The sequence below is a fragment of the Sporothrix schenckii genome, assembly GCF_000961545.1.
Source record: "Sporothrix schenckii 1099-18 chromosome Unknown Cont44, whole genome shotgun sequence".
Lineage (NCBI taxonomy): Eukaryota > Fungi > Ascomycota > Sordariomycetes > Ophiostomatales > Ophiostomataceae > Sporothrix > Sporothrix schenckii.
Window position 1 is genome coordinate 2,346,435 of NW_015971145.1, and position 10,878 is coordinate 2,357,312.

Consider the following 10,878-nt stretch of genomic DNA (forward strand, 5'->3'; position numbering starts at 1 on the left):
GACTCGCTTCGTCAGTTGTCGGCGAGAGCAGTCGTCACCGTGTGCCGTCGGGCGTTGTTGATATATCTCCAGCTATTTTTCCAGAGGCAAGAATTTCGAACGTTTTTATCTAATGGCCTTCTGTGTTTGGCCACTTCCCACATTCCCCTCCAAAATTACCAAAAATGGCCGGTCGCGCCTGCCTTTTTACAAGCTAAACGGAAACAGCGACCCACCAGCGTCATAGCTTGCCTCCTTACTTCCTTTTGTGGGGTGGAAAGCGCCTTGGGGTCCAGTCGGGCCTTCCCCAAATGTTGAGCTCGTGAGCTCAACGTTTTGTAGCGGCAATCGCCTAAAACGCTCTTTCCCCATATGTCGTACTCCGGTGGCTCAATATCGAAAGGGTCCTCGAGCTCTGGCAAAACTCATTCATAGTTGGCCTCGTTTACATATTTTACATATTAAAGCATGTCGACACCCCCAAACGCATGCCCCGGATTGCGCCTGGCCGTCCGTTCTTTTATTTCCACTACCGCATACACATGGTTCTCAGAATCGACTGACATCCCAGATCCGCAACATGACCACAATAGACACCGGAAGCCTGCGGGCTGTTGATAACGACGCAACAAACACAGACAATCAACAGCGGCCAAAAGATGCCTGTAAGACAGCGCTTTTCATTCTTTTTTATGGCGTTTTCTATGTCTCTGGTCCACGCTCACATGACTAACCCAACAAAAGTCTCCCAACTGATGGCTTCAAAGGGCAAGCCGAAGCCGAAACAACGGGCAAGGGGCGCCTCGTTTCGCGCCATTGCCGACGCCGGGTTTCGCAAATTTCAGAGCCGCGAAGCCCTCGGCATGTACATTGACAACCCGGGCGCCTACATGGGCTCCAAAACGTACTCCAGCAGCGACCCCAAGACCGCGCTCTCCGCCGCAGGGCAGGTCATATACTACTCGGACAACTTTGTCGCCATCCACGACAAGTTCCCCAAGGCGTCCGTGCACTGCTTGTTGCTGCCGCGCGACCCCCGCTTCTACCAACAACATCCCGTCTTTTTGCTGAGCCGCCGCGACGACATCGGCAAGGCATTCCTGCACGCCATCCGCGCCGAGGCCGAGAAGCTGCGTGCGATTGTGGCGGCCGAGCTGCGGCGGCGGTTCGGCAAGTTCAGCGCGGCCGACGCATTGCGAGAAGCCGTTTTGCGCGGCGAGGCCGATGCCCCGGGCGGCGGCGACTCGCCCTCACAACAGCTACCGGCCGGCCGTGACTGGAGCAAGGACGTCGTGGTGGGCGTGCACGCGCGGCCCAGCATGAGCCACCTGCACGTCCACGTCTTCTCGCGCGACATGCACAGCGAAAAGGTGCGGCACCGCAAGCACTACAACTCCTTCACGACGCCGTTCCTCGTGCCACTCGACGAGTTTCCGCTGGCCGCGGACGACCCGCGGCAGCCGCACGACGCACGGATGTTCGGCAGTGGAGCGTACCCAGGGACAGGTGAGGATGCCGGGGATGCCAACGACAGCGGCGAGGACAGCGGCGGCGAGATGGATGCGGACAGCCGGGGGGCTGTGAGCCGCCCACCACACCACCACCTTAACTATCTGCAGAGCGACATGAGGTGCTGGCGGTGCGGGAAGAACTTTGGCAACCGCTTCCAGGAGCTCAAACGGCACTTGGACGTAGAGTTTGAGGCTTGGAAAAGGGAGTAAGACTCGGCCAGTTTGGGGGCATACGATGCGCAGAGGAAATGGTAGAAGTGACAACGAGCATTTTTCACAATACCGGAATTTAACACACTATTTTTTTTGCATGTGTATGATTCAAAGGTAAACGGGTGGTTATATGGCCACGAGATGCTTTCGTAACTAGGGTTTTTATCATGTCCTCCAACAGGGAAGGCGAACGGAGACGATTGTAACTGCGAACACGGTAAATCAACAACAAAAATATCACACAGGTTTTTCGCGAGACAACAGAGCACTGCAAGAGTCTCGCCCTCATCATGCTTCAACAACATAGCCCATATTCCATCCAGTACAAGACCATCGCACGGCCATAAACGACGTTCCGCTCAGGCTGCTTTGAGGACACCACAATCCCTCCTTTCCAGCCATCCCATTCGTCACAAAGGAAAACCAAGATTCCGCATGAACGCCAGTGCCACCGAGTTGATAACAAATGTGGGAACATCCGCAACATAAAACGGTGCGAAGAAGTCAAAGTGACAAAAGAGACAAGGGTCAAATGAAAGCACACATAGGAGATACACAGAAACTAGGAAAAGAATAAACGAACAAGGCACCGCAGACGAAGCCGAAGAGAGACGAGGCACAACTAGAATATCCGACGGATGGCGGTCATGACACGGCCTTTGCCCCATCCGGGCGTTTTCGTCGCTAGCAGAAGGGGGAAAGAGCAGAGTCAGCGCACGCCGGCCAATTTTCCATTGGATTTTTTTTTTTCGTTTTTGGGGAATAGTGAAGACAATGTCTGTACCCGTCATGCCGCTGCCTTCCATGTCTCCTACTTTGCAACCCCGTCTCTCTTCCTTGTGTGCTGAGGTTTGTTTGTATATGCTTGGCCGTTCGCGAACGAGAAATATTCGAAGAAAAGTCCGAGGTCATAAAGCGGACGGTGGTTGATAAAGAGATCAGCCAGAATGCGGAAGCGCACACAAACTTGGAAAATCGGGCCAAACAACGCGAGAATAAAACAGGATTTTTGAGTCATGAGGAAGGGCGAGAGACAAGAGGAAGAAAAGGAGACAAGAGGGAGAAAAGGAGACAAGAGAAGACTCACGGCACCACATGAGCGAAGACCATCAACATGCAGGGGGAGAGAAACAGAAGCAGGTAAAACGAGAGACAGAAGCTGAGCGGAGAAGAGGTCCCCTCCCCTCTGTCGTCTGTTCTACCTCGTCTCCCACTCTCTCGTCTCCCATTTATGTTCTTCACTTGCCTCTCGCGCGTTTCGTTCATGACTCACCGCTGTCCTCGTCGTCGTCCGCACCGTTGGCCTTGGCCTCGCTATCGTCTTCGTCGTCGTCGTCATCGTCGTCGCTACCGTTCTCGTCGGCAGCCTCCTTCTCAAGCCGCTCGGCCTCCAGCGCGGCTTTGCTTTTGCGGCCACGCTTGCCGGGGGTCTTGGCGGCAGAGACAGCAGCCGCTACACTGGCCACTGCGGCAGCGGTGCTGGTAGCCGCCTTCTTGGTCGAGCCGACAGGGCGGCCACGGCCGCGACCGGCGCCGGGGGTGGAGGGCGCCTTGGGAGTGGCGGTCTTCTTCTGTGACGGGTCCTTGGGCGGGCGGCCGCGAGGGCGGCCGGTGGGCACGTAGACCTGAGTCTTGCGCAGAGCCGGGTCCATCTTGGGACGGCCACGCTTTCCGGAGCCTTTGCCGCCGGGCTTGGTGACTTTGGCGGCGTCTTCCTGGGCCGGTCGCGTCGAGTGGGTCTTGGACGCGTCGTCCTGTGCTGCGGCTTTGGGGGGCATGGCGGAAGAAGTGTGGGATGTTTTGGACGAGGAAGAGGTTGGGATCAATGAGACGACGGGTACGGCAGCAAGCTGAGGAGCGCGAGGTAAAGGAGTGTGAGGTAACGATAAAAAAATGAAATAAGAATGTGGAAATAAAAATTATAGGTGGAAAAGAAAAGAAAACTGCGCGTTCCGTTTGCTCTTGTTTTGCAACAGTCGCAACGAATTGGTAGGCTTTGCTTTGGACCTTTGCCCTTTTTCTAGGCGTTGTAATTTAAATGGGCAGGCTGGGGTCAGGTCGCCTCGCAGCACGAGCACAGTTGGCTGTCTGAAGCTTCAGTGGAGCAAAAGCCTGGGGTGGGAGCACAGCTGGGGGGGTGGTAGGTGTGAGTGGACGTGTGAGTGGACATGCGAGAGACGTTAAAAATAGTAAGATAAATAATCTCTTTGGAAAATGGGCTATCGCCTGTTCCCGGCGAGGAAAATTGCTAGAAAATCCGCAGGTTTTCGGTTTGCGCTCGACCGTTGCAATTTTCGTAGTCGATATGGTGAGAAAAAGGGAAAAGAAGAAAGAAGGGATGAGGGAGGGAAGAAAAAAAGCAGAAAGAAAAGAGACAGAGAAAAGGGAAAGGGGCAAATGGAATAAATAAAGTGAAATAAATACTGCATAGAGTATTACTCCGTAGAATAAACGGGAAAGACCAGAATGGCCGCAAGAGGCCAACGAGGAGTGGAGGGCAGGAGCGAAAGGGGGGAAGGAGTGAGGGAGGGAAACCGAGAAGAGGAAGGAACTGGGGGAAACACAGCAGGAAACAAGTGACAGGGTAGCTTCAGGTAGTCTCAAATAGCGGGAAGGTGCAAAGGTACGGACACAGGTCGGTGGTGGTGGGTGGGATTTAGCGGGAAAATGGAAATGCAATAATTTAAAATCAGAAAAATAGAGGGAATTTAGAAAAGGAATTATTCCAATCAGGAGGTGGAAAATAAATGGAAATAAAGCCGTAAAATAAATGATAAATGGAAAAGCGACCAAAACGGAAGAAGACGACAAAAGGGGGGGACAGAGAGAAAGAGAGCGAGTCCAACACAGCATGAGGAGAAAGCCGGCAAATAAATCAAAAAAAGAAATAAATCCGGTAAGAAAATAGGCACAAGAGAACGTAGTAATACACGTACAGAGAGAGGGATACACGTTCTCATGTAAGAAAAACACAGCCGACCAGAGACGCTGTGCCTTATTTGGCGCAGAATACCACCCCTTTGCCTGATTCTGCTGGCGCCCTAGTTATTGTGAAGTCGTCTTAAAACAGAGGAAGGGAGAGACGGAGGACGAAGGCACAAAGTAGGGAGCATGCCGTAATACGCCGTGGTAGAGAGACGATCCGGCACGAAAATACCATGGGCAAAAGAGGAGAATCTTGCTCCGAGCAGACACAGGAGCGCGTGTGGAAATACAAAAGATAAACCAAACCGGATTACAGAGCATTCCGTAGATGTCGAGAATAAATTGCTAAATAAAATGAAATAAGTAGCTGAGTCTACCTATACCAAACACGCAGGGACAGCAAAATGGCAAGATCAAAGGGACAAAAAGAAGAAGGGAGAGTACGAGGGCAGAAAGCACGCCAGGAAACGGTAAAGAGCATACCTGTTTCACGCCATTGAGCAGGGCAGTGGGCACATCGCTTCCCATGTCTACAAAGGCGTTCCGAGGACTGCCTGCCACTGGGGGGAAAGATGGGCGTCGCACGTATTCCGTACTCTGCATGGAACACTCCATGTCAAGGAAGACGTAAGTAGATTTCGTCAGCGGGGTCCTCGTCCTCGGTTTGAGAAAGGGAACCCTCGCTCCTCTCTCTGTCTCTCGTTTATTTTGCCTTGAATTTAATTCTGTCGGAAATGCAGTAAAGCGTGTCGACACGTCGGCTGAGGCTGAAACCGTACATCCCTGGCATTGTGTCTCATTCCCTGCTGCGTTATTCTTCTCTATATTATTTTCTGTCATTTTCTTATTGTATTTGCCTTTTTGTCACGTCTCCTTTTATTTCATTCCGTCCATTATTGCTAGGAAGTCAACAACATTTCCTATCAACCCATATTTGATATGTCATGGAACTGCGCATAATCAGACCTCGGAAGCACGTCGTAGATGTAGATCAAGGTTAAATGGGCGGCCCAAAAAGTGACTAGTAGACAATGTGGGAAGACTCTCGATTCAACATTAAAACGCACTCTGCATAGCCATACTATATTTAGACGAAAACGCACGTGGAATCCCTGTAACCTTTCGACAATACGAGTGATATGCGCTTCTTTGTATGATGCAGGTGTATCTCGAAATAGTATTTTCTTTAAAATTGTGGTTCAACTAGTTGACACAAGTGAAGGAAACAGTGCAACGGAAGCCATTGGGCAACGTTGCCATGCCGGTGTAAAATAAAAGGGCATGTCCGTCCAAGGACACTGCCGCAGATAACGTGTTGAAGTAATCAGTGATATGGACAAGAGTCAAGCAAATCCGGCGCTTTTCTAACTGACTATATCGTATGCCGTCTTTCCTCATGCGACCAAAGAGAAAGGACGATCCGTCAAACCCAGTCCGCGGGGACGAGAGACAGAAACAGCGGTTGAGACGCAATAAAATACAAGTACCAAGTCTTTATAAGAATAAAACAGGTGAAAAAAATCCTCGCCAAATTCAAAGACAACCGAAAAATTAAAAGAGACAAAAAACAACGCCTTTCAATATGTGATATCGATCTGCAGGTATATGTGCCACGAGCGCAATGTATAATGGGGGTCATCAAGTCCGGTGAAGTATACAAAGGAAAGAAGATACACTGAAATAGAAGCAGAGTCTTAACAAAGCAGGTAACAAATGAGAGTCATAAAGGCTGGTTGTAAATAAAAACCAAAATGAGTGACTGAAGTTCGTTGTAAAAAGAAATGCAAGGATTAGGGGCCTAGTTGGCTTGCGAAATGGTCGCCGTGCCATTCGGAGGGTGTGATGGATCCTCAGCCGCGTTCGGTTTGACCTTGACTCGGCCCTCGATCAAAGCACTGCGGACGCGCTGGCTGAGTGGTAGCGAATACCGCAAGACACCCTTGATAATGAGGTCGAACTCGTCGTCAAGAATCCGCTCCCAGCGCTCCGAGCCACCGTCTGTACCGTTACCCGGACGCGTGATACGCACGCCACTTCTGGATGTAGATAGGCCGTGGTGGAAGAAGGATCCTTCAAAGGACAATGGGTTGTCGAACTTGGTAAATTTGCCCAGTAAGAAATTCGGAGAGCTATCGGGCTGGTCCCGCGGTTCGTTATCCAAGACGCCAAGGTCGGTGCTGTTGTCGCTGCCGTCGCCGCGAGCGTCATTCGTGTGAACAGAGTGGTCGTCAGGATGCGGGCGCCGCCACCATTCAGAATCGGTTCCAGCATGGGGCGACTTGGCAAAGACCTCCATGTCGGCCGAGTCCACGGAAACCACAACCACGTTGGGGTTATGTGCGCGTACCATCAGGTCGAACATTAGTTCCTGCTCGCTGGCAAGCACGCTGCTAATTTTAACCAGCTCGATATCCTCGAGCGGCTGGGACGTCGCAAACATGAAACCAATCGCACCTGAGATCACAAGCATAAGCATGACGGTAAACACCAGGCAGCTGGCAAAGCGGTTCAAGAACGATGGCGCCGGATGCTGGTACGACTGCTGCTCCAGTGATCGTAGCGACATGTGATTGCGGCGTGAACGGGAGGCGCGGCCCGGGCCGCGCACAGACGAAGATATCAGAGGTGTTCGTTCGTCGTCGGCCTGACCAGGTGTCGTGTCGTCCATATCGTAGCCAAAGGTTCCGTTACCAACACCTCTCTTCTGCGAAAACGCCCCTCCATTGCCCCGGCCGCTACCACCTGACGGTCGTGGGCTGCTGGCGCCCCCTGCCTGGCGTAATGTGGCGCCGTTGGCCGCACCGCTCACAGACGTTTTGAGTCGGGAGCCCGACTGGACCGGGAAAGGCGACTCGCTGTCGAGAATAGACTGGTGTCCGTTCTTCGGTCCATTGAGGCCCCATCGGCCAATGTGGCTACCACTCGCCCCGACATGGTGATGGAGGCGGGCAGTGCCGCGACCAGACCCGGGCGTCACGCCGCGGATGGTAGCCATGTTGGTTTCGTCATCGCCGCCCACACCACTGTCGTTACCGCTGCCGCTGCCAAATGTGTTGACAAACTTCATGCCCTTTTTGGCCGCAGCACTCGGGCCAGCACCCTCGAGGATGCTGTGGATCGACCGCATACCATTCTGGTTGTTGGCCAGGGACGTAGCACTTGGCGTCCGTGAATGATGGAAGCGGTGAGGGCGGTCACGGCTCTCTGCCGGATTCGAATCGTACACAAATGTCTCTTCCGAGTCGGATGTGTTCGCCTCGTCGACAGCGCTCGCCACCTTGGCCTCAAAGATGTCGGCCTTTGAGGTTGCTGTACGTATGTTAGCACCATATATTTACAGTTGTATTGGTTTCATACTTTCAAGTAACGTACCGGTGCCAGGTGCGACAGTTGACTGTTTCCGTACCGTCTTCTTCTTTTCCTTCTTGGGCCGGATAGTTTCTGAGCTTGGCTTCGTGCGCAAACTACCGTTCGGGCCTTGGGCTGCGCTGGGGCCCAGAGCAACATTCGGGATCGACGTTACCGTCTCGGTCTCGACGGTCATCGTGGGCTGGGACGCCTCGCCCGACTTGCCTTTGCCGGACAATTTGACGGTGCTCGAGTTACGGGACGCAAGAGATGGCGGTGCAGATCCCGATGCAGCTGTGCGCCGGTTGTTCTTTGTGCTTCCGTTCTCACTTCCACTCTCATAATTTTGGGAGGCGAGCTGGCGCGCTCGAATCGTCCGTGCGGGGGACACCTCGGCGACTTCAGGCATTGTTGTGGTAGTGCCAGCATCAGATGTTACACTGGCAACCTCAAGCTTCTCCATTGCCGCATCAACGGCACGGGAGGAGCCAGCCAGAGGGCTGGCCTCCTGCACAGTTTCGAGCGTTGGCACATTGCCGCTTACGCCACGCACGGGAGTGCGCATGCCCGGCTGAAGGTACAGGTCCTCGGCTTCGCTATCGGAAGGAGTGGGCGCGGCGTCGAGTGATGGCGATGCAGCGGATGTGCGCTGCAGGTTGATCGAGGGGATATCGGAGGTTGTCGCAGACGCCGGGAGGTTAGGCCGGTTGAGGACGGGAGGAGGCGAGCGTAGGCGTGGAGAGACAGGCCACCGCGGATTGTCACGTGGCTGTTCCGATTTCTGGGGTCCGGGCGCGCGAGCGGTGGGCGCATCGGATGCGGTCGGAAGAAGAGTGGGGATTGTCGAAGAGGCGAGAGTGGCAGCCTTTTGCGTCGCAGCCGCGGGCTTGCTGGTTCGACTTCGTGACGGGCTCGTCTCTTGCTGGCTGTTTCTGCGCGACCGAGTCGTGGGTGTTGCTGAAGTGGACGGTTGCGGGGACTGTTTTGAAGATGTGAGAGGAGCCGGTGACGGTTGTGCTGGTGTCGGCGCTGCGGATGTAGCAGCTGCTGTGGCTACTTTCATGGCGCTGTGCGATCGTGCAGAGGGACGGGCGGGTGACGGCTCTCGTGAAGCAAACGGGGATGCGCTGGCAGATGTACCAGCAGACACAGATGGAGAAGCCTGGGTCATCTGTTTTGTGGGTTGTGCGAGATCAAGTCTCCGCATCGAGGTAGCAGATGATTCGCGGACAGGCGTGGGGCGTGGGATGTGTGCCTGGTTGGCAGACGCGCCATTTACGGCATTGGATGACCTGTCCATGTCGGGTTCAGTGTCGTGGGATAATGGAGCACGATACGTTGAGTGTTTTGTTTGGTTGAAGGGCCGTTCTCGAGGAGGGGGGCGGGCGTTGCCTGAGTCAAATGTCCCAGATACGCTGACGCGTGCGCTCGTCTCTCAGCTGGAATTGCGACGTTCGTATGGTAGCACAGTCTGAATCATGATATCATATTGTGGTTCCAGGAAACGAAGACGAGGTGGGCGCGTAGGGCGGTCGAGCGTTGAGAAGAGCGTGAGCACGTTCGTATGGCCAGGTTTGTCCGCAGTAAGGTCAGTCTGCAAGCTCTGGCTGGGCAGCAGGAAATAAAGTGGCTTGCTGGTCTGTTGGCTCTGACCGTCAGTGGTTGTCGTCGAGTCCGTTAGGGCAGAAAGCAGACGGTTTGACGACAGACGGAGAATGGGGTCGTGGACAGCGATACTGGGACGATGGAAAAGTACGAGCCAAAGCGACGGGAAAAGATGGAGACGGACGACAGAGACAAAGAAGAAAGGCCGAAACCAAGACGGACACGGAAACGAGAAGAAGGCGAATGGGAGGACGAGGCGGCGCGAACTGTAGACTGTAGACCGTAAAAACTGTAGAAAGGGAACAGTGAGAACGTCTTAAACGGGTTGGGCCTGGATACCAGAGGCCGTGGAGTGCAGGACGATAGTCGCGGATGTCCGTTGGGCAGCGTTGGGTATGTTGCATGGAGAGACAAGAATGCAAATGGGAGAAAAAAGATGCTGGAAAAGGAGGAGTGGGCGCGGGAGACGAGAGAGGGAAGGCAATGGGGACATGTATGTATGCGTTGTTGATGTGACGCTTTCGTGCGTGTGTTGACGAGGAAGGGACGTTGTCTGCGTTGGCAACAGAATTTGGCTGGCTGAGAGGAAACGGAAGGAGCGCAGTACTTGTTCAGCGTGGCACTAGCGCTGTGCGTCGCTGTCTCGCCTTTGCACAGTAAAGTGCTTCTGCGCTGCGTAATAAAAAGTGGACCCGGTCCAGACGGGACCTTAATATTTGGGAGAGACAGGGCCTGGGGGCGTGTGTGGGAGCCATGGAGTGTGAGAGGGGGCGCTATTTTCAAACGGTGGAAACCATGAGGTTTGGGCGTCTGGGCTTGTGTGCGTGGATGTCGCACAGTGTGAATCAGTACACACAGTGTGACTGATGACAACCAACAGCGCCGAATCTGGTCTTGTTTGTTTGTTCCTGCCCTGATGCCTTAGTTGTGAGCCGTCCGACCCAGTAAATGCGCAATGGAACGCGGAAGGAGCTACCTGACAGCTTCTCACTCGAAAAGCTCCGCGATTTTTAGACGGAAAATCAAGAAATGAGGCAATGCACACTTAACAAGGAGTGGGCGAAGGACATTGGAAAAGGCAGCAACATTTCAAAGAGTCCTCGGTGATCCGCTGGTAAAATTCCCTGCAATAGCCCTGACAGTCGGCACGTCACCACTTGCAGTTGGGAAAGTGAAACGGAGCGAACCATCCGTTTGCGCCTTCCCTGCGCTAAGCCTGCAAGGCGCTCCTTCCCCGAGCGACGTTGGAGGTGCCACGCTGCCTGGCTGCGTTGCTTGCCATACTTGCCAAGGCACA

General features: G+C 53.8%; 3 protein-coding genes across 3 annotated transcripts; 1 reads left to right on the plus strand and 2 right to left on the minus strand.

The window, feature by feature from the left end:
* Positions 1–734: 734 nt before the first annotated feature.
* Positions 735–1,700, plus strand: SPSK_09595 (histidine triad nucleotide-binding protein; the record flags this gene model as incomplete). The annotated part of the gene is made up of 1 exon (XM_016736167.1): positions 735–1,700. The coding sequence occupies one exon, from the start codon at positions 735–737 to the stop codon at positions 1,698–1,700; it is 966 nt and encodes a 321-aa protein (XP_016587501.1).
* Positions 1,701–2,965: 1,265 nt separating this feature from the next.
* Positions 2,966–3,481, minus strand: SPSK_09927 (uncharacterized protein; the record flags this gene model as incomplete). Its single annotated transcript, XM_016736494.1, has 1 exon — positions 2,966–3,481. One exon carries the CDS (start codon positions 3,479–3,481, stop codon positions 2,966–2,968), a length of 516 nt encoding a protein of 171 aa, XP_016587502.1.
* A 2,945-nt stretch (positions 3,482–6,426) lies between these two features.
* Positions 6,427–9,276, minus strand: SPSK_08487 (phospholipid metabolism enzyme; the record flags this gene model as incomplete). Its single annotated transcript, XM_016735083.1, has 2 exons — positions 6,427–7,937; positions 8,001–9,276. The coding sequence occupies 2 exons, from the start codon at positions 9,274–9,276 to the stop codon at positions 6,427–6,429; spliced, it is 2,787 nt and encodes a 928-aa protein (XP_016587503.1).
* Positions 9,277–10,878: the final 1,602 nt, after the last annotated feature.